Source organism: Sciurus vulgaris (assembly GCF_902686455.1).
Source record: "Sciurus vulgaris genome assembly, chromosome: 10".
Taxonomy (NCBI): domain Eukaryota; kingdom Metazoa; phylum Chordata; class Mammalia; order Rodentia; family Sciuridae; genus Sciurus; species Sciurus vulgaris.
The window spans coordinates 73,042,039-73,069,207 of NC_136470.1; the positions used below are offsets into that span (position 1 = coordinate 73,042,039).

Genomic DNA, 27,169 nt, shown 5'->3' on the forward strand with positions numbered 1-27,169 from the left:
GTTCTTGTCAGGCATTTTCATCACAGGGATGCAAAGCTGACTAACACTTGGTATCTGCTGGGGATTTGTTCCAAGAATCCTCACAGATACCAAAATCCATGGATGCTCAAGTCCCTTATATAAAATGGCATAGTATATAGATATAGCTTAGGCATCTCTAAATTACTTATAATATCTAATACAATGCAAATGTTATGTAAATTGTTGTTATGCTGTATTGTTTGGGGAATATTAACAAGAAGAATGTCAGTACCTGTTCAATACAGACACTTTTTTTTTTAATGTTTTCAATCTACAGTTGGTCAAATCATGAAATTGCAGATAGTGAAGTACTAGATGAGTATTCAACAGAACCTGAGCCAGGGAATAAGGGGTTCAGGCGGGGAGGGTGAAAGCACCTTTAGGTGGGTTGTTCTGAAAGGCCTCTCCAAGGGAGGACAGAAAGAAGAGCTCCCAAGGATTAGAAAGCACTGGTCAGGCAAAGGTGAGGGAAAATGTCCAGGCAGGGAGAATAGGAACAGCTTAAGCCCTGAAATGGAGCTGCTCTAGGGGAGGGGAAGGGGCAGGAACTGATGGTGTGTATAACTGGAGCAGAGGGGGCCAGGGTGGGAGGGCAGAAGGGGAGGTCCAGAGAGCAGGGCCCACATCATGCAGAGCTGCAGGTCACAGGAGGATACTGGCTTTTATTCTAAGGACAATGGGAAGCCATTAGAGGGCTTCAGGGGAGTGACCAGAAAAATCCAGCTGACATTACCACATGGACTGTTGGGGAAGAAGCAGACATCTTCTTTAGAAGACTGTCACTCTGGCCTAGGTGAGACATGAAAGTGACTTAGAGGAGGTAGCAGAAGAGATATATTTTGGAGGTAGGACTATTGGGACATAGTGACGGATAGGATGGGCCTGTTGAGAAGAAGTGTTGATCAAGGATGACTTCTAAGTTTTGGCTTTGAACTTCTAGAGGGAGGGCAAGGATCTTTTCAGCTATAACCTACCAACCTCTGACTGTGTGATTCTTCATCCCTCTAACTAGTGTATATCTCAGTCCTCCAGGGTCCAACAAACAGACTGTTTTCAACTGGGAATGGTGGCACATGCCTGTAGTCCCAGCTACTCAAGATGCTAAGGCAGGAAGATCACAAGTTTGAGGCTAGAGTGGGCAGGCCAACAAGACAGTCTCAAAATTAAAAAGGGTCAAGGGGTAGCTTAGTGGGAGAGCTTGCCTAGCATGTGCAAGTCCCTGGGTCCAGTCCCCAGCATCACCAAAGTAAACAAACACGTTTTTTAAAAAGAAAGGATTTTTTTCTTTAAAAAAATTTAAATTAAGGAACATACATATAACATTAATTAATCATTTTAAAATGCACAATTCAGCAGCATTTAGTACATTCACAATGTTGTGCAACCATTACCTCTAATTCTAAAATTTTTTCATCACTCCAAAAAGGTGTCCCCTGTACTAAGCAGTCTTTCATTCCCTCCTCCTACCACAGCAACCACTAATCTGTTTTCTGTCTCTATCATTTATCTATTCTGGATATTTCATGTAAGTGTAATCATTCAATATGTGCGAGCTTTTGTGTCTGGCTTTTTTATTAGCATAATGTTTTTGAGATTTGTCCACAAGGTAGCATGATTCGTACCTCATTCCTTTTAATGAGTGAATAATTTTCCATTGTATGAATATACCACATTTTGTGTATCCATTTGTCCTTCAAGGACATTTGGGTTGTTTTTACCTTTTGGTTAATGTAAAAATTACTCCTGTGAACATTGATGTACAAGCGTTTGTCTGAATGCCCATCTTCAATTCTTTTGAGTTTGTACATAAAGAATGGTTGGATCAAACTGTTTTCCAACAGCTTGATAAAGTTTTCCTGAGGGAAAAAGAAAAGGTAGGTGGGAACCTGGGAGGCAGGGATGAGGGCTTTTCCTATCTTCCCCAAGAAGCACTGGACTTTGCCATTTACACGCTGTGCGATCTGGACCAAATGCCTTAAATTCTCTGGGCTGATTCCTAATCTTTCCAATGGGGGGAAAAAACACAAAATGAAAACTCTTATTTCCGTGTGCTGATTGACAGAAAAAACCCTCCCCGCACCACCCTGCAAACTAATAGCTTTTCGTAACTCTCTGCCTTTTCGCATTCACTCAAGCTACTACGTGGCTCTTGGGTAAGTCCCCACGCGTGAGTACTCTGCTCTGCGGGGTCGTAAACTACAAGTCCCAGCAAGCCCTTCTCCCGGCCGCCCCTCCCAGCCTGGTGCGCATGCTTTGGCAGACGTGGCACCGGGAACTCGGAGGCGGGGAGTGGTTGGGAAGTGGCGGTGGCTCTTGGCGGCCGCGGAGCTAGCGGGCGGGCGTGGGAGCCAGAGTGGAGGCAGGAGGCGGCGGCGGGTAGCGGCGGGGATGGCACGGGCCAGGCCAGCGTGGGGGCTGCTGCTGGCGATCTGGGTAAGGCTGTGGGGCGAGGTCGCGAGCGGGGGGCCGGGCCGACACGTGCGCCCGGCTTGCCAGTCCGCGTTCTCCGCTGCCGGCCCTCCCCGCGGCGCGCGGGAGCTGCCTCCGGGCACCCGGGTCGGGCGTGCGTGGCAGGCAGGCGGGTAACCAGTGGCAGCGCAGGAGACAGCGAGTTGGTCCCGGTTCCCTTCCCGCCGAGCGCTCGCGGACACCGGGGCCAGAGGCAGCCTTGGGGAGCTGGGCTATCCCTCGCAGGGTGCTTGCGCCCCGGCATAACTTTGCTAGGGCGCAGGTCAGGGGTCGCCCCTAGCTAGGGCGGGACTCTGGTGGGCGGGAGGATGCGCCTCGCCCCGGACTCCAGGCTTTGCACCTGTGTGAGTGCAGTGTGGGGCGAGGGTGCTTTCCACCTGCACTACGGGATCCTTGTTTTAGAACCACCCTTGTTCTTGGTTTCCACCCCAGATGACTAGGAAACTGCGGCTCGCCACCTGGTTCGGCCGTCTGGGTGGGGTCACCACCCCCAGGGAGTTCTCCGACATCCATCCGATGTTGGCTCCAGCCCCACTACTTTCCAGCTCTGGCGTGGAGCGGCGGGTCACTTAATGTATCTTCGTTTTCTTACCCGTGAGACGGGGGACAGTCAAGACACCCCTCATCTCAAGGTTGTTGGGAGGGTCAGATGAAAAGTCGGAGAAGGGAGATCTGGAAACAGCAAACACCATACAGGAGTAGAGGAGGGGTGGGCCACGGTGCTGGGATGGGTGAGATGAATTTGCTCTACTAAGGGGGCCTCCGAGGTCCCTGGAAGAGGTCGGAATGGGTGTGCCTGGCCAGACGAGGACTTGGGTTTGACCTTTGGTGTTGCCGTGGGAGTGTGATGGGATGAGTGACCTTCCACATCTCTTCCAGAACTTCTGGTCTCTCTCATGTTGGGACCATCCCGGCTCCCTTTTGCCCTGAAGTAGGGAACCTCCAGCTCCAGGCACGCTAGTCAAACCAGATTTTTTCAGCTTTTTTTTTTTTTTTTCTTTTTGGGTGTGGCAAGGGTAGTGGCAAATGAGAGGAGAAAAACAGTTGGTTTAAATATTTCCATCGCCCAATACCCTGTCCTTTTGGGATCACCAGTGAGGAGTGGTCCAGCATTTTCTGGTTGTCTGGAAAAGGGTGGAGAAGAAAACTCTCTGTTCTGAGGTCTCCATTCTCCTTCCAGAATATAACCAGGCTGAAGTGGGTTTCTTCACTGTCACTTCACAGTATCTGGGTGTGTTGCATATGTCTGCCATCAGTTCCCTGGAGGTCTCCACACAAGGCAGGACTGATTTGTCTCCTGCCTGACACCCATCAGGTCTTTGACACCCATCAGGTCTTTGCCTTAGGACTCTTTCAGGGGGTTCTGCCATCTTCCTTCCTACCCTTCTTGTGAAAATGGAGCTTGGGAAGCTGAAGTTTTGTTCAGCAAACATTTGTCAACCACATTGCTTGGCAAAGGGTTGGATTTTGGGTGGGGAGCAAAATGTACATTGTGCCTGCCCTATGGTGTGGCCCTAGGCTGGGTGGGGTGTTAGTACTGTGAGCAAATAACAGAAGAGCAGGTGCTAATCCCCTACTGCTGGTAGCTTCAGCTGAATGGGAGCCATACATTAATTTAAAAGGGAGGTCAGCCATGGCCTTCCTGAGATGATGGTCTGAGCAGCACTGTAGGGAGTGAGTGCTGTAGTTAGCCAGGCAGTGGAGGCCTGCAGGTGTCCTCTGGGCCATGTGGAAGAGCAGGGAGGTTTGTGAGAGCATTAGAAACTGGGAGTCCTGAGCAAACAATTTGTATCTTCTCTTTCCCTGAAATCAAGAGATGGCTTAGCAGGTGCTAGGTGGAGGGAGTGAGCCTACAGGACAGTGGTGAGTGACTGCTGGACACTGGGCTGGGCCTCTGTAAATTTAAATGCTGTGCGGATCAGATAAGGGCTTCCTGAGTCCCTGGGAGCAGATTGGGTTTCTTTGTTCACTCAGTATTTACTGAGGACTGATATGCGCACAACACTGGGCTGAGACCCAAGAAATATAAAGAAGAACAGTAGTCGTCCATCTCAGTCACTTTCAGCAGTTTCAGTTGCCTGTGGTCAAAAAGAAGGGAGAATACGGTACATTATTTTGAATGACAGACTAGATTCACATAACTTTTATCACAGGTATAGTTATGTTAGATTATTATTAGTTAATGTTGTTGATTTCTTACTGTTTAATTTGTAAGTTGAACTTTATTATAGGTATGTGCTCACAGAAAAAAATGGTATATGTAAGTAAGGTTGGATACTATCTGGTTTCAGACGTCTATGGGGTGGTGGAACTATCCCCCTTGGACAAGGGAGGATTACATAAAGGGGTCTAAGGAGATTCGTGTTTAGGGATATACACCCACCATATTATAGCAAAAATATGGAAATGACATAAATGTTCCACAATAGTAATACAAGTAAATAACTTCTGACCTTGTTCATATTATGGAAAGTGACATTTGTCTTCGTCATTTTGGGCTGCTATAACAAATATATCATAGCCTGGGTGGCTTATAAATAATAGAAATTTGTTTCTCAAAATTCTGGAGGCTGGGAGTCTGAGACCAGGGTACTCGCATGGTCGGGTCCAGGATTAGGGGTGGTCTTCCTGGATGTAGACTGCTGACTTTTGTTTGCATCCTTGTGTAACACAAAGAGGACTGGTGACCTCTCTTGGATCCCTTTTTCAAGGGCACTGATCCCACTGATAAGGCCATACCCTCATGGCCTAATCACCTTTCCAGGGTCCCACCTTTTAATACTGTCACAGTAGGGGTTAGGATTTCAGTATGAACTTTGGGGGGGCTACATACATTCAGCCCATTGCAATGCTTATAAATAAATCTATTGATTATTGTTAAAAATACGTTAAGATGTTAATGAAGAATATCTGAATGTGTAGAAAATGCCCAAGTGTAATTACCAGAAAAGCAGGATATAAAACCAAATTCCAGGGTGGCCGATGTTACGTGTGTGAAGAATTAGCAGTGCATCAAAATATTAACAGTGTGATTGTTCTGGAAGGTGGAGTAATGGATGATTTTCACTTACTTCTTTGCTTCTGCTTCTCATGTTTTCCCTGTGAATATATATTACTTTATAATCAGAGAAGTTAAAGATTTTTAAAAAAACCTTTCTTTGGGTATCTTCCTTCAACCTCTCAGAGAAGTACTGGAGTTGAGAGTGGCACTGTCAACACCTGGGACAAGTTAGCCCCAGAGCTTCCAGGCTGGATATCTCTGCCCCCGGGGGCTGCTGAGGGGCAGGCTGTGCTGTCCCACCAAGCCCTGTGAGTGACATCAGCCCTACTGCTCCCTGCAGTGCACCCTCTTCTGGGGCGGTGCCTGCAGATTGCAGTCCCGTCTCTATCCAGTCCACAGGATGGAGAGGTGTCCTGCCAGGGCTGGAGCACCTTTTCCTAGTTCAGTGGTTCTCACAAGTCAGGTAATGCCTGGAGCTGTGCTGTGATCAAGTTTTCACTGATTGACTTGGAAAAATAACAACAGTGAATGTTCTTGCTGGTTTTTTTTTTTTTTTTTTTTTTCATCTGAATCTAGATATTTTCAGTTAAAAAAACTTGCCTCTTTTTCTGACTTGATGCCCCTGTTTTGGTGGGGTGTTTCTGGTGTTTTTTTTGTTTGTTCATTTGTTTTGTTTTGTTTTGAAAGGTCAAACTGTCAATCACATATTGTGATTTCCTTTTTTTTTTTTTTTTAATATCTTTTTAGTTGTCAATGGATCTTTTATTGTATTTATTTACGTATTGAACCCCGGGCCTTACACATGCCAGGCAAGCACTCTACCACTGAGCCACAACTCCAACCTCGTGATTTCCTTTTAAAAAGTCCTTGACATTTATTTTTGAGTATGTATGATGCATGTTTTGTTTAAAAATATATTTTAAGCCAGGTATGTTGGTGCATAACTATAATCCCAGTCACTTAGGAGGCTGAAGCAGGAGGATTGCAAGTTTGAGTCTAGCCTTAGCAACCTAGTGAGACTGTCTCAAAATAAAAGTAAACAGCTGGGGATGTGGTGCCCGTGGGTTCTGTACCCAGTACTGGGGGGAGGCGGGTGAGGGATGTGTATGTATTAAAAATATAACCTAAGATTCAAAAGTCTGAGAATTGCTCTCATTCAGCCTTTTATTTTACTTAGTTTAATTTTAAAGTACCAGGGATGGAACTCAGAGCCTTACAAATGGTGGGCAAGTGCTCCACCACTGAGCTACACCCACTCCAGCCCTCTTATTTTATGAGGGAATGATGAGGCTCCCAGAGGGACGAGATTCACAGCCACCCACTTAGCAAGGGCAGAACTGCTACATTATAAATTGGCTTCTTCCCACTCCTGTCCTCCCAGTCCCCCATCTCCTGCTTGCTCCCCTGCCTTTGCCCCTGATGGTGACTTGAAGCTCAGACCCTAGGGGACAGTGGGTGGAGGTACAGGATACAGATGTTTGCCCCTGGTCTCTCCTGCAGAGCTTTTAAGGTACACTCACTCAGGTTCTGCACTTCTCTGGGACCATTATATATTTAATAGGCTTTTGTGGGCTGGCCTGGGGACCTTATTGCCATTTATAATGCTGTTTGGAACCTGGAGTGCACTTTCCCACAGAAATAAACACATTAAGGAGGAAGTCTTAAAACAGAGCCAGTGCATCAGGTGGAGCTGTGGCTGAGTGCCATATGAATGACAAGTGCCAACTGCTGGGGATTTGGGATGGGGCCAGGCAGCGGGCACCGAGTGACCAGAGAAGGCTATAGGAAAGAGCAAGTTGAGAGCTGGCCTCAAAGAAAGGCAGACTCTGAGCCCTGTGACCATAGTATGGATCCTCCTGTCTGGGTGACATGTCCCTAGCACCCAACCCAGGACTGGTGTGCAGGTGTCTCTGTGTGTGTGTGTGTGTGTGTTGGAAAGAATGAATGTTATGGGCAGGGAAGGAAGCCTCCAAGACAGATCCGAGGAGGGAGAGGCCAGGCTGCTGGAAGGAGGATTGAGTCTGGCAATGGGTCATAAAGAAGCTTAAATGCCCAGCAAAGCCCTGGAGACTGGCTCCTGTAGGTGATGAAAAGACGTGATCAAAGCTGCCCTTTTAATAACAACATCAATCAGGCCTCGTGCTGAGTTGGGTTGAGTTGGGTTGGAGGGGAGAGACTGGGTTACTTTTCCAGAATACACTTTCATCCTCTTGATTTCCTCCCTGTTATCCACAAGATAGAGTCAAGTGTGACGTGTGGAAAGAACGTGGGCTTTTAGCCAGCTAGACCTAGCTCAGGAGCTGTGTGGCCTCAGGCCCTGCCTCACTTTTCTTGTTGGTAAGCGGTGATAATAATATCCATTTTGCAGAGTTGAAAGGATCAGAAATAACACAGGCGCACAGCACAGTGCTTGGCTTGGGGAGTGCCTGGCCAGTGGAGCCTCAACAGCCATTGCAGGCTGTTAAATATGAGGTGATGGGGAGTCAGTGAAGAGGGAGCAGCGGGCAGTGGCAGGCCAGAGTGGGGGTGTGACATGGATGCCACATAGGGGGCCCTGTGCTGCTGGGGTACTCCCTGAGGCCCTTGGGCCTGCTCCTGACTCACCTTGCTCCCTCTCCCCTTACCCCCTGTGGAGGTACTTGGCAAGTGTCGTAAGGATTTAAGTGCACTATGTTTCTCTCTCCTTCCTCCTGAAAGTGGATGCTCTCTTGAGAACAGAGATGCCGACCACACTAATCTCTGGAGGGTTTTGCCTTGGCTTTGTGGTCTGCTCTGTGAGACTTTCATGTCTTGCTTAGTGCTTGTGGTAGGATTTGAAGCTAAGTGCCAACAGGCTGGAACCAGATGCATGGGGTATGAGGAAGGCTAATGTTCTTTTACGTTGCCTGAATCTCCCCACTTATGTGCCACCCTGCCCCCTGCATCTCAGGGCCCAGTGGGAGAGGGAAGGAGCAGCAGCACATACTCCTGGTGGGCTGTCCATCCTGAAGTATGGGCTGGAGTCTCCAGCTGCCTGTTTGCTCTGCTCTCCTGAATTTTGTAAAACCTGTTACATTTGAAGAGGGCCTTAGAGTTTGGAAGGCACTTCTACATATTTCATATCAATGTAGTGTTGAGTCCTGGATTAACTTGATGAGGTAAGCTGGTTAAGTTCCCTGACCCCAGAGAGGGATGGGCAGAGGTTGGGAGCAATATGATTTGACAAGATTGGAGGTGTGTGTGGTCTCGAAGGTGAAGGCACAGAGGAATAGGCTGAGACACACAGTGGCTCACTTGCATGTTTAAGTAGCCATGCCGGCAGCTATTTTCCTAGACCATCCCTGCAATTTGTTGTTTAGCTTCTCGTGGCTACAATGCGGGAGGGGCAGCCAGATGGACACGGACTGACTTTATCTCCCTAGTAGTTCCAGTTTACTGTCACCTCTGACCTCCTTATGCCACATCCCAGTCTGTGAACACTTCTCACTATTAGCTTTGCAATCATGCGGTGGGGGGTTAATGATGCTCAGATGGCATGATGTTAGAATAGCCTTTTTGTGTCTTTATTCCTCAAAGTCACACTGAGGTCCCAGTTGTATGTGCAGTTTCTAACTCATTGTAGCTTGCCAGGGCAGTGGGGGAGTATCCATTCCCGCCCAAGAATCCTGCAGTTCATCCAACTCCTTGGTGTCACGAATGTGTGAGCAGGTCCTTTAGTTCCTTGTTGGAAGGTGCTAAGGAAGATCCAGGTGGAGAGTCACAAATGAGGTTCAAACACACAGGTGACTCAGCAGCTAAGCCCATTTGCAGACTGGGCTAGAGCCAAGTAGGTGAGGGTGCCCAAGGGCCAGTGGGTCTGCTGTCATCAAGGGGCCTAATTTTGCTGTGTTCTGGGCAGAGTATATGTCTGCATCAGGGGTGTGTGGACCAGACTTGACATCCTGCATGTGTCACAGGTGTGCCCATTCAACAGACACCGCTTTTCCAAATGGATATCTCCTGTGAATCTGTGAGCCAGTCCCTACACTAAGGTATTGGGGATATAATGATAAATAAGATGGACACTTTCCCTCCTCCCAGTGACTTAGGGGAGAGCCACTAGTTAATGATTTCATTCACACAGTAAGTGCTGGAAAGGAAGTATAAGGTGGTAACAGAATGTGTATCAGGGATCCCTTGCCTGATGCAGGGAGTCAGGACAGCCTTCTCTGAGAACTTATGGGCCCTCTCTTAGAATGTTTTTAAATGTACAAAACAGAACCTATAGACTTATAAAGGAAACAATTCTATCGAAATAGAATACATATTGAATTATAGAACAGCAAATTTGTGATAAAATAATACTTTCTTAAATTGATGTATCAGATGAGAAGATTAAGCGATAGGTTTGATATCTTCTATAATTTTAAGCAACGATGTGCATGAACAGTGTTTCAGGATATCTACACTAATCATAATGTGATTAGAAAAGGTGATTTCTGTTGGCAAAGTCAGACACTGCTGCCGTAATTACCACTGTAATGTGCTGCCTACATTCACAAATGCAGAAAGCATTCAAACATTCATAAATACAGTTATAGTAAAGACTGGATTTCAGTTCGAGGTTGGTGAAAATAAAAGTGTAACTTCTCTTCACCCAACTTCATAGACTCCAATGCAAAGAAAAAGTATTCAAAATTTGAAAATAAGAGATGACTTTGTGACCTTTTAATGCAGTACTGGGGCATTGCATAAGAAGCCTACCTGAGGGCCCTCTGTTGTCCTGGGTGATGCAGCCTGTTTTTCTTCAGGACCCATACACTGTAGGATTAAGTAGGATGTGAATGATTCCTGCTTGATAAGGAAGAGAAACTCAGCTGTTACTGGCCTGAAGAACTGTAACCAGTTTGGTTTCTAATTTAGCAATATTAACTCACGATTCTTTCCCCTTCTCCCCATTGTCCATATGTGTATTACTTTCTTATATCCTCTTTTTTAAAAAAATAATTTTTAGTTGTAGATAGACACAAAACCTTTCTTTTATTTATTTATTTATTTGTATGTGGTGCTGAGGATCAAACCCAGTGCCTCACACATGGTAGGTGAGCTTTCTACCACTGAGCCACACCCCAGCCCTTATATCCTCTTTATAAAAGTATTTTTAAAGGCTTTTTTCCCCTTGTATCTTCTTTTGACCAAACTTTGTCATTTTAGTGGGTCCTTTTTTTGTTTTTGGTACCAGGGATTGAACCTGGGGGCACCCTCTGAGTCATATCCCCAGCCATCTCTCTCTCTCTCTCTCTCTCTCTCTCTCTCTCTCTCTCTCTCTCTCTCTCTCTCTCTCTCTCCCCCCATATATACACACACACACACACACACACACACGAGACAGTGTTTTACTAAGTTGTTTAGGGCCTCACTAAGTTGCTGAGGCTGGCTCCGAACTTGCAATTCTCCTGTCTCAGCCTCCTAAGCCTGCTGGGATTACAGGCCTGCACCACCATGCCCAGCAGTGGTTAAATATAAATTTGAAATGCGTTTAGTGTCTGTTTTTATGGGAATTAGGTTTTTAACATTTGACATACCCTTGACTCTGGAGTCAGAACTGCTGAGGGAGCAGGACGTGAGGGTGTATTCCTTGAAGAGATGGGACTGGAGACATTAATTTTAGGGTGCTGCTTACGAGAGTGAGATTTCCTTGGGAGAGTGTAGGGCAGGAAGAGTAGGTGGGCTGAGGGAGGGCCGAGGAACATCAACGGGCAAAGGGATAAGGGAAAGGAGGGTGTGTGAAGAAGACAGGTTGGCCAGGGAGGTAGAGGGAGGCCAGAAATGGCTTGCCTGGTCTGAGAGGTCAAGCACAATGAGAACTGGGGAGGTGATTGTCGAAACTCCACCAAGAGCTGTTTTGGTGGTGGTGAGGGGGTGCAGGTTTCGGAGGGATAAGGAATGGATGCAGATGGGGTAGTGGAAAATTCTGGCTATGAATGGAGTGGGGTGTGATGCGGGGTCCAAAGAGAAGGTTTTTAAAGGGTGTGTCAGTGACAGAATTTCTCCAACCTGGCTGTGAATAAAAAACACTTTAAGGGTATGTATGTATGTATTTGCACACCCTCCAGACGAGGGATGATTTTCTTCAGGAATAAGGACTATGAGTCTATATTTCCAAAAGTCCTGTACTTAGAACTGTGGTTTGGCTACAGAAATTTATAATGTCATGTTTTAGTCAGGTTTCCATGACTGTAACAAAATACCTGTGATAGTCAACTTGAAAGGAGGAAAGGTTTGTTTTGGTTCTCAGTTTTGTGGGTTTCAGTCCATGTTTGCTTTGCCCCATTGCTTTGGTCCTGTGATGGCCCAGTACGTCATGGCAGGAACATGCGATGGAGGAAGCCAGTTCACCTTGTGGCAGCCAGGAAGCCAGAGCGAAAGGAGGGAGCTGGGGTCCATATCCCCTTCGAGGGTATGCCCCATGATCTAACTTCCTTTCAGTAGATCCTACCCCCTAAAGGTTCCATCACCTGCCCATAGCACCACAGGCTGGCCACCAAGCCATGAACACACAGGCCTTTGGAGGTCACTCCAGATCCAAACTGTAGCAGGTGCCATTCATTTTGTGTGGTGGAGAGTATTTTGCTGGGCAGGGTTGCTGCTCTGCACTGAGTGGTGTAGCACAGGTTCCGCTTGCATAGCATCCGCTCCAGCGTTATGTGACCTGAGCACACGCTGTTCTTGCTGAAGGGATTTGGGGGACTGCAGGTAGCAGAGGAAGTATGGATCAGGTCATCCCTGTGGCTCTTTGCAGTTGGTCACACTCAGTCGCAGGTCGGAAGGGAAAGCAGATTTGCTGGCCTCTTGGGCTTTGTCCTGGATGGAGCCCTAGGGGAGGGAAAGAGCTGGAGCAGTATCTGTGGGAACTCTCCACGTAGGGTCTGTAGAGAAGAGCATAACTTTTGTGCTCTTGGGCCTCTGTTAGGGTCCTAGACATATTGTCTGGGCTTGGCCTGAGGCAAGTCTCTTAACTGCCTGGAGCCTCAGTTTTCACATCTCTACCACTTCCCACACTGGTTGTTTATAGCAGTTTTGCAAACATTTTTACTGTGACTCCTGCAAGAACAGTTGTACCTTTTAAAATCTAGTCCAGTATATATAAATAAATACAACAGATATAAAGCTTCCCCTAAATGCTTAGTCTTGCCGCCTATGCTACACACTATGTTTGCTCTTTAATGCCATTTTAAAAAGATGCTGGTGTCACCCAATGGATTGGTTTTATGACTGCTCTTGGGTTGAGACCTGGAGGGCAGAACCATGGTAAACTCTCACCTTTAGAGGACAAATTGAGATAATGTGCATCAAAGCGCTGCTGTGCACTGTGGGTCATGAGGGGGAGGGAGTTGTTATTTTCTTATCAATTAGCAGAGATTTGAGGCAGAGTTGGATTTCCGGAGTGGGAATTCACCTGCTCTTCCTCCTCCCTGCTGCCTAATTCAATGTTCCCTCTACCAGTTCTTCCTCGTTAACAGGCCTGGCACACCAGGTTGGCAGCCACCCAAAGTCCTCTTGGCTCCAAAAGAGGTTTTCCAAAACATTAAAAGCTTCAGAGACTTAAGTCTTGGTTAAATGCACTGCAGTTGCAATTTCAGGATAAGAAACCTGTTTTTATAAGCTCTCGGATCAATTGTACTGCCCCTGACTTGTCCCTGTTGACAGCCACATTTGTGCTGTGGGGGATATGGGGGGAGAAGGGAGGCTGTACTGTGGAGCCCTATATATAAAGTGTGGTTTCTTGTTGTTCTTTCTTTTAGTACTGGGGGTTGAACCTAGGGTGCTCTACCTCTGAGCTACATTTCCAGCTCTTTTTAATTTTTTTTTTTTTTTTTTTTTTTTTTGAGATAGGGTCTTGCTAAGTTGCCCAGGCTGACCTCAAACTTGCTGTCCTGCTTCAGCCTCAGTAACTGGGATTACAGGCATGTACCACTGCACCCAAAGGTGTTATTTTTTTTAAACGAAGCAAAATGCAGGTTGAGTATCCCTGATTCAAAATGCTTGAAAGTGTAAGTGTTGGATTTCAGATTTTAAAAAAAATTTTGTCATATTTGCATAGATACATAATGTGATATTCTGGTGATGGGACCCAAGACTAAGCACAAAATTCATTTATCTTTCTCACCTTTCATACACATAGCCTGAAGGTAATTTCATACCTGACATTTGGCATATTTGCATTTTGACTCGGACATGGAATTTTCCACTTGAGCTCATGTCAACACTCAAAAAGTTTTGGATTTTGGAGAATTTAGGATTTTGGATTTTTAGATTAGGGATGCTTAGCTTGTGTAAGAAATTCAGTCTCCCTTGTTTTGGGGGAACAATAGTAAGATGTGTGGCTGTGGGAATCTGTCTTCTTTATGCTTCAGCTTGGGCACTGGGGTTCGTCAGACTTGGTTCTGAGTCACAGCTCACTTACTTGCTCTGTGACCTTGACCAAGTGCTGTAGTTTTGATCTTGAGTGTCCCCCAAAGGCCCAGGTGTGGAAGGTTTGCTTGCCAGCCTGTGGCGCTATTGGAAGGTGGTTAAACCTTTAGAAGGCAGGCTCTAGTGGAAGGAAGTTAGGTCGTTGGGAACCTAACATTAGGGGGCTATTGGGACGCAGCTCCTTCTTCATTTTCTTTGATTCCCTGACCATGAAATTTACTATCCACTTCTCTTGTCATCAGGCACCCTCACCAGAGGTATGGATCTATCTGACCTTAGAACAGAACCTTCAAAACCACAAACTAAAAGAAACCTTTTCTCTTGGCATTAATTATCTCAAGTATTTTGTAATAGTGACAAAAAGCTTAATAATTCAGAAAAATTCTTAACTCAGACTCTTTTTTTTTTTTTTTTTTTTTTTTTTTGGGTGCGGGCATTGAACCCAGGGCTTTGTGCTTACAAGGCAAACACCCTACCGACTGAGCTATCTCCCCAGCCCCTTAACTCAGACCCTTTAAGAAATGAATGTAATAAAGTACTTCTTATACTTGTCAGGGTAATTAAATTAGATAATTGTACTGCTTAGTTCACTACTGGTCACACTACTATTCTCATCATAATGGGCTAATCCCTAGGTCCTGAATTTTGGAATGAAAAAAAATCCTCTCTTGGAGTCTTCTATTCAGATGCTTTCCCCTCCCCCCATCTCTCCCATTCCCTCCCCCCTCCCTCTAGATCTCTTGCTTTCTATCTGATTGAACCCAAGGGCTGTTTTTACCACTGAGCTACATCTCAGACCTTTTTATTTTTTATGTTGAAACAGGGTCTTACTGAGTTACTGAGGCTGGCCTTGACTTTGTGCTCCTTTCTGAGATTACAGGCCTGCGCCACCAAGCCCTCTTTAATAAGCATAGTTAGCTCCCCCAGGTCCAGCTAGCCAGGGGTCCCACCCCTCTCTCTCTCTCTCTCTCTCTCTCTCTCACACACACACACACACACTCACACACACACACACCGTGCACAATGTCACCATTTGGGGACTCTGGTGCTCGTTCTTATTTTGAAGGCTGCCAGAGAGACACTTGAGCATTCGGAAGTGTGGGTGGTAAAGTTCCCAATCTTGACTTGCCGGTAGGCCTTCACTTCTGGTGAAGAGTGGTGCTTAACTGTAGCAGTTGATGACATGCTTAAAATTTGACTTTTAAGGAGCATAACTTACTCATTTTAAAATTAATGTTCTTCTGTGTATCTTTCTCGTCAAAGCCATTCTACGAGTATTTGCGAGGTGTATGTTGCATACAAAGCGTTTTGCAGATTCTCTGTAATAATTCTTGTAAAAAAGCTCTCAGCTTACGTGGGAAAGTGCCAATGAGCACTTACGGGACAGAGACTGGTATCAGTAGGCTGTGGAAGAGGTAGGGGCAATGTTCTGAGCATCTCTTTTTTTCTTATTTTTGTTATACAAGTTTTTTTTTTTTTTTTTCCTATTGTTTGGAAGTAGTGCTGGTCCTATAAAAGGGGTGCAAGAAGAATACAAAGGATTCTCATATCTCATTAATATTAGTATTTTATCACATCTGTTTAATCATGCTCTTCCTCTACATGTGTAAAGTTTATATGTAATGCTTCTTTGCCCCCAAATGCTTTAGTACGGTCATGTGGCACATGTTTTGTGCAGTGATGGTCTGCACTTTCCAGAACTGATCCCTGTAGTTAAGTGATGCATGACTGTATTTCTTAAAATGCAAGGACATTTTATAACCACACTATATTGATTAAAATCAGAAAGGTAGTACAGTAGCCCCCTCAGTATCTTTGGGGAATTGGTCCCAGGAATGCATACATTGCATACAGATAATAAAATCCGTGGATGCCCAAGTTCCTTACATAAGATGGTATAGTACATGCATAAAAGCAATACATGTACTTTATGCCACAATCATTTCTAGCTCACTTACAATGCCTGGTTCAGTTGAAAATGCTTTGTAAATAGTTTTTGTTATATTGTTTAGGGAACCATAATAAGAAAAATAAAGTCTATTCCTGTTCAGTGTAGATGAAAATTTAAAAAAAATTTTTTTTCCATCCAAAGTTGGTTGAATTTATAGATGAGGAACCCACAAATACAGAGATATAGAAGGACTCCACAGATTCAAAACTCAATCCAAATCATATATTGGGTTTAATTGTTGTTTCGTTGCCTTTAATCTGGCATAGTTTTTAGTCTTTGTCTTTTGTGGCCATGACATTTTTGAAGAATTTTTCTCAATTTGGTTTTGGATGATGTTTCCATTCAGTACATTTTGTCAGGAGGCACATGCTTTCAATTTGACCCCTCACTACTAGTGTTGTTAATGTTGGCCCCTTAGTTAAGGGGGTTTCTGCCCTGTTTATCCACTGTAAAGTTGTATTTTCTGTTGGGGAGATTCTTTGAGACTGCTAATTATTTCCATAATGGTAGCCAATGGTTTCTTTCTCTTTATATATTTAAATCAGACATAATTATTATGGCAAGTTGGAAAATTAGAGAAAGGAGAAGAATATATAGTATCCAAGGACAAAACCTTAACTTGCATTTTTTCCCCCTTACCAGTTTCTAAGTGTAATTTTGTTTACTTGTAGTTGTGGTCATGCTATGTGTATTTGGCATTCTGCTTTTTAAAAATTTAACATGAAGGCAAATTTTTTTTGCATCGCACCATCTTTGCAAACATCATTTAAACATCTGTATTGGTTTCCATTTTATATAACCATTCCCCTACTGATGGGCATTTAGGTTGTTTACAGGTCTTGACTCTTCCGAGTAGGGATGTATGAGTCATATCTGTGTCAGAACTTTTGCTAATTTCCTCAAGGCAGATTCCCAGAAGTGGAATTATAAAATCAAAGAGCATAAATACTTTCAAGATACCTGATGCATTATGTCAAATAGCTTTCCAAAAGAAATGTATAGTTTGTGTGTTTGCCAACAGTATATGACAGTTGGGCCCCATATTTTAAGTGATTGACTAATGATGCTTCTCAGCTTTTTTTTTTTTTTTTTTTTTTTTTAATTTTTAAACTGAGACCCACCAGTGAAGATAGGTGTTAGATTAATTTCCTGGGTTTTGAATTATGAGAGCATTGGTATTTCTTTCCAAAAATAAATTTTAATACAATGTAGCCCATTACTCTTTTCAAGTGGTAACACTGCTCCCCAGCATCAGGATGAGCTCTGAGGTCTTGGAGATAGCAGTGTCTAGGGAAGATCCTCAGGACAGAGAGGGATTTGAGGTCCCACGTGAGGACTTAGGGTACTTCACCTGGGGATTTCTAAGAGGGGATGTATTTGCGGTCTTTAGAGTGTGATTGCCTGACAGTTGGTGTGGGAGGGGGAGTAATTTACACATTCTATGATCGGAGCTATCCAAGATGAAATGGGTAGGACAGAGGATGTGGACTTACGTGAGTATTAACATATCAAGATCTCAAAACCTTCTGGGTCTGGCTGAGTTGAAGCAGCTAAGGAAATTTTGAGTTTTTTGGGCTCATCTGAAGATGACATGTGAGAGGATTTCTGTATAGGGAAACCAACCAACCCAACTCAAAGCAGTCACCTGCAGGAGACATCCTGGCCTGAGTCTGCTACAGGGTCCCCTTAATAGAAAGGGGCTGAGTTAGGGACTCTGGAGAGTTAATTGTTCTTACATTCCTGGGTAGCTGATAACCAGCTGACCAAGATACCTGATGAGAACAGGGTCAGGGAAAACCAGGAGAAACACAGGGCAGATCAATCCCTTGTCAGTCTCTCTGTCTCCTTCCTTATAAACAATTTATCTAAAGTGTAATGCAAGATTTGATGCCTTAGACACTTTGAAGTATCCCCACTGGAACAGATGTTAATATTTCTTTCTAGTTAAAACTTTTGTTTTAATAGGTTTTCTAATCTACTGTTTCACTCTTATAAAAGGGATATTCCCTGGCCGGTGTATCCCTGTGTGGCGTCAGGGAGACAGATGTCTTCTCTGTTGTTAACTCCACATCTTCAGCAAGTCCTTCTCATGGTCTCAAGGTGGCTTCTTGAGTTTCAACCATCTGTCTAAATTCCAGCTGGAGGAAGGAGGAGGGAACTGAGAAGACTCACATCAGATGTCTGTTAGGGACAGTTCCTAAAAGGGACTGGGATCTTACCACATGGCCACACTCACTACAAGGGAGACTGAGAAGTGAGACTTTTATTGGGGGGCGGCCACATGCCCAGAGAAACAGTGGCTTCTTCACAAGATGTGATTACCTCTGGCAGTCCTCAAGATGAGTGTCCCAAGAGTCACAGTTGGAAAGAACTTGGAAGTCACTTTGAGCACTCCCATCTTCCAGAAGAGGAAACTGAGATTTCAAGGAGAGATGACTGGTCCAAGGTCACAGCCAGTAACTATCAAGGTCAGCATTAAACTTGGGTTTGACTCCAAGTACCTTGCTGTCTCCCCCAAATCCTAAGCTCTAAACTCTCATCCAGCGTAAGTCCTTCAACCTTCTGTTTTTAACCTTCTCCTTGAGGCCCTTCACCACCAGCTTCTTTAGCTTCTAGACTTTTAGAGTCTGACATTTCAAAGCTATTTTGAGCAAAATGTGGGTTAAACTAAATTAAACCGGTTTCTTCACAGCTCCTGGCATGAGAAGGGTATCTTTTTTCAGGTGACAGAGCACTAAAAAGGTCGAGTTTTGCTGCCCACCTCCGCCCCTTCTCCTAAATGTTAGATTTCTGTCCCCAAATCTTCCTTCGTTAGCAAGCCACTTTTACGTAATTGACTGTCTCTGGCTTCAGGATCTGCTGCAGAAAGTAAATCTATAATGACAGACGGCTTTGCTGGTTACAGCGAATATGAGGGCGCTGGCACACGCCCCGGAGACAGAGCTTTTTAAAGCGGAGGGTATAACGTGCAAGCACTGTTCTCCCTGATTATTTACCACAATTGTACGACTCTTTAGTCTGGTGGTGATGGTGGGTGGGTGGGTAGCAGGCTCATTCAGCTGATAGAGGAGTGTGCTGGGTGCACAAGTGGGAAGGGGGCATGAGGCCAGGGCAAGGTGGAAAGGAAGAAGTGCACACCCCTGGATTTGGCCCCGGGGTTCAGATCTGGTGAAATTGTCACATGTGGGATCTTCATGCTCTTGTCACTGAGGCCCCTGGCAGACCCCCAGGATCCTTTGGGCTTGCCAGAAATTGGGTCAGTGTAAATTCCTGTGGGGACCGCCTTGCCAGGGTTCTGGGAGATGTGGGCTCCTGGTTGTGTGGACAGGACCTACCTGGGCAGGAGCTGGTCTTTTCTGCTTGGCTTGCCAGGTCCATTGCAAAAGTCCAGGGGGCTGGTGGAGTGGAGAGGCAGAAGTCCTCTGGCCAGGAGTCAGGACTGAGTTTTAGTCCTGACTGTGCTGCTTGCCTAATGTGTGACCCTGGTAACCTAACCTTGGAGCCTCTGTCTCCTTATCTTTAGAGAAGGGAGCACTTACCCCCTGAGCTACTGTGAAGGGTCAAAGAGCCAATGCGCGTGATTCCTGGAAAGCACACTCCAAACGTGCTGGGCAACCTCTTGATCTGTGTCAGGGTACAGCTGGCTGACGCCAATGGTGCTAAATGTGTGTACGTGTGTGCTCCTTCCTGCCTGGACCTGCTGTTTTGCCTGATTGCAGGCAGGCCCCTGGAGAGGAAGAGGTGGTCCTGCTTTTCTGTTGTCCTTGCTTACTAGTAGTAGTCATAAAGATACTCAACAATTATTATGTACTTCCGTATGCAAGTATTATGTTAGGGTCATCATATCGTTTCCGCCCCCCTCATTTAATCCTGTGCCAACCCTCCAGGTAGGCATTAGTATTATCCTCTCCATCCTCTGGCCGTGGAGTTGACACTCAGAGGTGTATCACAAGCCTGAGGTCATCGTGCTCTAAATGGTGACACCTAGGTTCACCTAGGTCTGTCCAACTCCAAAGTCAGTGCTCTTTCCACAGCTGGTAAAGGGAGAAGAAGCGGGCAGAGCTTAGAGACATGTGAGATGGGCAAACACCTGGCTCAAAAGGAAGGAACTCAGTCTCCTCCACCATTGCCTGCAATTGCACTGGGCTGTGGGCAGGGGCCACTGTGGGAGCATCCTGGGTGCTTCCTGGCTCTGAAGAGAGCCTTGTACTTTGATGGAGGCAGGAGGGTGGTGGAAGGGGACCAGTGCAGGGGAGGGGAGAGTGCTAGTGCTGTGACAGATTGGGGGTTACTGGTACTGTCATGGGGTAGAGTGCTGGTTTTCTGATACAAGCAGGACCTGGTTTGGGGGCCGCCATTCCCCAGCAGTAGAAAAGGGGGAAGCCATTCTTCCCGGCAGTGTTTGACCTGCACTATGGAAATGTTCCATGAGTCTCCACTCAGCCAAGGGGGGCAGCTCAGCCCCAAGGTAAATTAGAGGGCTAATGAGCAGGAAGATGGTGACTGGTGACATCAGAGAAGTTTGCATGGTGAACAAAGGGGATCCTTTTTCTCCCCTCAACCTCTAGACTGCTGACTTCGAATGTTAAGAGCCTGCCAGGCACAGAAACGATACCACCATGCTGACTTGCAAGCAGGCTGGCTTTGGGGGCACCTGTCCGGTACTGTGCTTTCCCCCCGGGGTGTGACAAAAGAACAGACAGTCTCTGCATCATTAATGTTGTTATTGTAGCTCTAGTTATTGTTACCAAGGTTTGTGGGTTGTGACTTATGGAGTCTGCAGGCAGGCTCTGGGCAGGGTGATCCAGGCTCACTGGAGCTGCATCTCCTGGAAAGGAAGGAGCCCGTGCTGAAAGGTTAAGCAGACTGGAGTGCAGAAAGGTGAATGTTAAGTGGCCTGAGGAAGTCCCCTAGGGCTTAAGGGGAGGGAGGACATAACCCTTCTCTTGTTTGTCTCAGTGGTTGCTGGCTAGGGTGATGTCTGTCTGTGGGGGACGTGGGCCTTTCATCCCTCCCCACCTCAGAACCTGAGGCCTCACACTGAGCTCTCTAGATCTAGTCTTCCTGGATTCTGCCAGGATCTGGCCATCCCCATTGTTTTCCTCTCTCTCTCTGACCTTCAAACTTTGCTTCTCTAGGCAAATCCTGCAGGCTAGTCTTGGAGACGGCCCCTCCTCCTGACCCTGCTGGGCCTCCTCACCCCTCCCTTGTCACCAGCTCTGGCACTCAGCAAGACTGCTCAGCAACCTGTCTATCAAAACTTCCCCCTCTGAAATTCTCCCAGATGTCCTGGGGACCTTGCTACAGCCCCTCCTAGCCCCTCACCAGTCAGCCTGGCCTGGGCTGGCACTACTTTCCCACCTCCCTCGTGTCGTCTGCCCCCTCTGGCTCACCCACAGAGACTTCAGTTGCTCTGTGGCCCACCCTCTTTGGGTTCCTTCTTGCTCACATGTCTCCAACCTGGGTCTGCCATCATCTTTCTCACCCTGAGAGAAAAGCCTCCTCCACCTCTGTTCCCACTCTTCCATCTCTGACTGTGGGTTCTGGTCTCCCAGCCCAGCCTCCTCAGAGGCATTTTGAACTTTTTTTTCTTTCTTCCTTGCTCACCTATGAACAGCCATTGAATTTGTAGCTTTTCCCTCTATGGCATTTGGACTGACCCTTTTCTCTCCGCTTGGGTAGCCACCCAGCTGGTCCCTATGCCTCCAGCCTCCATGGCTGCTGCATAGTCTGCGGTCACAGGCAGATGAGTCTGTATAATCCCACACTCATTCCTGCGCTCCTTTGTTAACTGGTCAGCCATGCTCCCACCTGCTTTCTGCCCAGGCCATCGACCCCCAGCCCCTTCACCAGCTCCAGCCCAGACCCTCACTTGTGTGGGTTGGTTCCCTCCAGAGCTCCAAAACTTGCCATGTATTCGCCTTCTTTCTAACCTACTCTTGGTAGGAGACCTCTGCAGGTCAGAGTGGTAATGGATGTGATTTGTCATGTTTATTAAGCCGGACAAACATTTCCTGAGGGCTTTCAATGGGGCCTTGGCCTCCAGAGCTCTTAATCATGGGGGTGGAGGTGAGGGTAGGGAGGAGACCAACCCTTCATAGAGACTTGTAGAGCCGGCAGACTTCAGGGAGTGCCCTGTGTCAGCCCCAGCTTGATGCCTGTGATAGGATTCAGGCAAAGTCAATTTGCTCAGTGTATTTCCTGTGGAGCTTAAATTCTCTACTGTGTCATGGTAAACATTGGGTTAGGTGGCTGACTGGAAAGTGGCCTGTTTAATCTCAGGTGGCCTTTGGTTAGATGACCTGAGGGATAGTTTGGTTTTATAGGAAGGAAGCTCAGCTGTGTCTGAGACAGGCTCCTGTGGTTTCTTGTGTGGACACTGTGTCACTGTGGCCCAGCTGCACGCCTCTGCCTGGACAGTTCTTTCTTCTTCCTTCTCTGCAGTCCCCAAAGTAGGTGCCTGCCAGGCTCAGGAGGGGCTGGCCTGTAGGTCAAGAGTCCTGTGCCAGGGCAGTTGTTTTTCTTGACCGCTCAGATTATCCGAGGATTAAAAACAGCAGCAAGGCAATCTGTTTTTTAAACAGATTTTTTTTCTCTCTCATCACCACATGCATTGAGCTATGGACGTTTTAGACTGAAGTTCATTAGCTCCCTGGGAGCAGTTGGATAACACATACTAATCAAGTTGAAGGAGCTTTTTGGTGAGCTCTTAGGTGACTTGGACAAGGGCAGTGGGTCCTCAAGCACTGTGTCTAGCTTGGGCAGGATGGGCAGGGTGGACTGAAGGAAAAATAATTCCTTGACTCTTCCTCTTGGAAGGTTGTACTCTGCGGAGAAGGAACCTCTGGATTCTACTGGTAGATTATATTTAGAAACACTGGAATATGGTCATGTTTTCTGTCTTCCAGGCTGCTGAGATGGAAATTTGTGTTATATATTATGGTATTGTCAGAGTGCTTTATGATTTATAGAGCATGTTCCGTAAGTTATCCCATCACACCCGCACAGCAGTCTCACGAGGGAGGTATCCCATGTCATATTCCATGAAGCCTCTGGAAGTTGAGTGATGTTACCTGGTATCTTAGTTGTAGAGTGGTAGAGTCCAGACTCAACTCTGGCCACCAAGAGGCCATGGATTGAGAGACACAGGGGCAAAGCAGGGAGACTGGGATTTGGTTGACCTTTTTTAGCTGTGGAATTTTGATCAGATTCTTTCTTTTTAAAAAATTTTCCTGACAGAAATTAAAACTCTCATCAATATGGTAGAGCATATCAAATCATCTCCAGTTGCCCCTTTTCATTGACCACATTCCTCTATGATCTCTGTCCTTGCTCCAGTCCAGGCTGATTGCTTTATAGTCCCTTTTGTCTCAGGACCTCTCTTCACCACCAACATGATAATTCTCCTTGCCTCTCTTATCTATTGGATCCTTTTTTCCTAGGTTCCATGTGCTCTCATTTTTTATTTCTTGTTTTGCACTGGGTTCCAGTAGCTTCCTGAGAAAGAGGTGTTGGTGGGAAATTTTGTTTATCTGACATCATCAGTCTGCATGAGTAAATCTATACTCACGACAGTTTGACTGGTTATAGAATTCCACTTGGTTATGATGCTTCTTGAGAATCATGAGGGCAAATTTCATTGTCTTTTGTTGTGCATTTTCTCTTGGAAGCTTATATGATCTCTTTGTCAGCAGTACTATGAAAGTTTTTAGTTGCTGTACCGTGGTGAGGGTCTATTTTCATTCAGGATTCTGGGCTCTCTCAACTGAAGATGCACTCTTCATATACATTTTCTTGAATTAAAAAAAAAAAAAATTTTGTAGTTGTAGATGGACAGAATGCCTTTATTTTATTTGTTTATTATTATGTGCTGCTAAGGATTGAACCCAGTGCCTCAGGTGTACTAGGCACGCACTCTGCCACTGAGCTACAGCCCCAGCCCTATTTTTTTTTTTTTTTATAATTTCTTTTCCTTAGTTTTCTCCTTTTTTCTGGAGTTCCTTTAATTTGGGTCTTGTGCCTAATGGATCCATTCTCTTATTTTTCTTATTGTATATCCTTTTCAATTTTTTTTTCTAGGAATTTTTTTCAGTGCTGAGATATCGTAACTAAGTGACAAAAACTAACACCTCTCGCCCATTACCATCCCAAACACAAAGGGGAGATGTGCTTTCCCTGTGGTTTTCTGCTTTAGTGCTTTTGGGTGGATGGGTTTTCATAAAGCACCAGTGTGTGGCATTTGGGAAATGTATACAATTACAGACATTGACCTCCCAGGAGACTTTCAGTTGGGGTGATAATACTGCATGTCTGTGTACCCACACTGTTCATATTAGCCTCATGAAGTGCGTGGAGGGGAAGGGCCAGGTGGAGACTGGGAGTGGGCCGGGAGGTGTCTCTGGAAGCGAAGAGGGGGGTGTGGTATTGCCCTGAAAAGGGCTGATAACCTCATTCCCTAGAAGAAAAATGTGCTCAAGGTGCCACCTACATACACACTGATTCTTCCAAGGGCCAGGCTGGGGCCTGGGACTCATGGTCCTTGGCTCCTTGATCCACAGGTGGTCCTGCCTACGTGGCTATCCTCGGCAAAGGTCTCCTCGCTCATTGAGAGAATCTCTGACCCCAAGGACTTGAAAAAAATTCTCAGGACCCGGAATAACGTATTGGTGCTTTACTCCAAATCTGGTGAGTGTCTCTCCTGACCTTGTCATCATCCATCCGGGCAGCATAAGATGGGTGGGGTGTAGGTGGTAAGGAAGACCTTCGGATTAAGGCCACTCAGGGAGGGTCCAGGGATGTCAGCTCTCCTCAGAAGATGGAGGCAGAGTTACATACGGGCATTAGTTCAGCTGCTTTTGCATCCTGAGGGTCATTTAAGTTCTTGATTATGAGTATTCCTTGGGAAAAGTGCTCTGGAGCCCCTTACTACCTCGGAAGGACGGAAACCACAGGGTGGGCAGCGGGATGGACACTGGCTGCCTGCACCAGCAGAGCCGAGCCCCACTGGGGTGTGCTTTGCTGGAGCTGTTGATTAACTGCCTGAGCCTGCCTGTTGCCAGCTGAATTGGTCCCAAGTGCGGAGGCACTCACCCCGGCCAGCAGCCCTGGCCCTGCCTGGTCCCCATCTGTCCCTCTCTGGGTCAGACACAAGGCACACAAGACTGACTCTGGAGTAGGCCCTAAGCTCACTGGGGCAGGAGCAGCAGCCTGCCTCTCTTCTGACCTTGAGACTGGCAAGGGCACAGTGGACAGAGAGGTTGGCCTGGCTCCTGGCAGGGACTTTGGGAGGGCAAATGGCAATGGTTGGTCTTGTTCCAGCAGAGTGAAGTGTTTTCTGCAGCTCCCAAGGATGTCAAGTTTTCTGTGCTCCTGGAGAAGCAGCAGCCAGTAGCTGGGCCAGCTCTGGGCACAGCTCTCCCTGGCCGTTCATCCTCGACATCATTGGCACTTGCGACTGATGGATGTTTTGGACGCGTGACCCTCCTGAAGCCTGTGCTCCCCAAGCGTCCCTGGCACACGGCTGTTCTTGTGGCCACTTGCTGCTCCTTCCCTTTCCAAGGGTCTGGTGCACACACTCCCTGAGTTAGTTTTTGGAAGCCTAGAGTGTGACTAGCGTTTCTCAGCTCTTGGGATGGGGGAAACTGAGGCAGTGGGGAAGCACTGTTTCTCTGGAGGCCCAGGTACGGGGCCCTGAATAAACCTCGCTCACTCCCTGGGACACTCATGTAGCTGGGCTGGTTGTCAGTGAAGAAGCATGCTGGGCTCCTTCTCTGGGACAGGTCCTGTGATACAAGGTACTTTTATGACATACACGGTACTTTGATGAGATGATCTCATTTGCTCCCTTGCCACAGGGGAGGCCGTGCAGGCTATCAGACTGCATTCAGGTTACAAATGAGGGCCTTGAAGCTAAGAGGGAGTAACTGACTTGCTTGAGTTCTCCCCGCTAGTGGCAGCGTAACTGGCCCCTTAAGTTGCCTCTGGCTCTTGTGTCCTCTTAAGGAGGATAGGAAGAACTGGCTCATTCTGCAGTGATAGAGGACTTTGAGATCAGCATGGGGCAGAGACAGGGAATTTTACAGGAAGTTAGAGTGGTGTGTGTCAGGCCGAGCTCTGGTTCCTGCCCCTTGCCTAGCCCAGGCTCAGTTTCTTGGCAGTAGAGCGCCTGTGCTACCCATGTACCTTACTCCTTCCTGCTTTGGAGTGCTGGAGGTGGGGCCTGGGCAGTTATTTCAGCCCCCTGCCCCCTCTCCCACACCTGTCGCATGAGACTTGTCGCACACCTCCAGTGTGTTTTCTAAGCATCATAGAACTGGATTTTCTTCTTCCCTTCCCTTTCTGTGACTGAAAGGCAGGGTTGGGACAGGTGGTGGGGTACTTCTGTTTTGCTATCCTTTATCCCTTGCCCCGAGCCCCTCCCTGCACATTGGGAGGCTTTCCCCCTTCAGTGGCTCACCCTCTTGCCTGGGAGGGCCTCCTCTGAGGGCCCAGAAGTGTTTCTTGAACGGTGTTTTTGTTGGTGTCTGAAAGGTTCAGCTTGCTTTGTATCCACAAACAGCTACCATTATCCAAACTGGAAGAGAAGATCCAAGGAGGCTCGTAATTCAGACATCATTTCTGCTTGGCTTTGGGACATATCACATGGTTTTGGGCATGAAAGGCAGCAGACTGCTCTCCCTACCCGCATCTGCCTGGTGCACCTTTTGAGTGAGCTTATTAACTGGGGTCACGTGGGAAGGTGACTGGAAGTGTGTTGGGTGCTGGTATCAAACACTGGCCACAAAGGCTTGTCCCTAAGACCCTGTATCTCACCTGGGCAAAGTACCCAGGTGCTTTGCCCAGATCCACAGGGATTGATGCTGGACCAATGAGAGACCTTTCCTTTCTGATGTTCTTCCATCCTGCCCCAGCTTTCAGAACCCTTAGACATAAATGTTTAATGTTTTGTTTTTTACAGAGGCAGCAGCTGAAAATCATCTCAGGTTATTGTCCACTGTGGCCCAGGCAGTGAAAGGACAAGGCACCATCTGCTGGGTGGACTGTGGGTATGTCCTGGGGGGCAGGTGGGAGCGTGAGGGCTTTGGTGATTGGGACAGAATTGTCCTTTGGTTAATCCTCTGGGAGAGAAGATGGCAGGTCATGTGAGGATTATCCCTGCCCTGCAGAGGGGAGATCTGTCCTTCCCTTTCTTCCCAGTCCCTGCTGTTTCCTTCTCATTTTCCAGAGTTTTAACTTTCTGTTTCCTTTGTTATTGTAGTTGTTGTTCTTATTTTCCTTGTTTCTTTCTAGTTATA

General features: G+C 46.6%; 1 protein-coding gene across 2 annotated transcripts in view; it reads left to right on the forward strand.

Annotated features, from left to right (window-relative positions):
• Positions 1 to 2,296: 2,296 nt before the first annotated feature.
• Positions 2,297 to 27,169, forward strand: part of PDIA5 (protein disulfide isomerase family A member 5) — a 90,823-nt gene continuing 65,950 nt past the window's right edge. The window contains exons 1-4 of one of the 2 annotated variants that reach the window (XM_079155310.1): positions 2,315 to 2,454; positions 18,080 to 18,343; positions 24,434 to 24,560; positions 26,833 to 26,920. In XM_079155310.1, the coding sequence (XP_079011436.1) occupies positions 18,215 to 18,343; positions 24,434 to 24,560; positions 26,833 to 26,920 (344 nt within the window). In that variant the 5' untranslated portion in view covers positions 2,315 to 2,454; positions 18,080 to 18,214. Of the gene's footprint in view, positions 2,455 to 18,079; positions 18,344 to 24,433; positions 24,561 to 26,832; positions 26,921 to 27,169 lie in introns of both variants that reach the window. The other variant, XM_079155311.1, reaches the window with a different exon arrangement.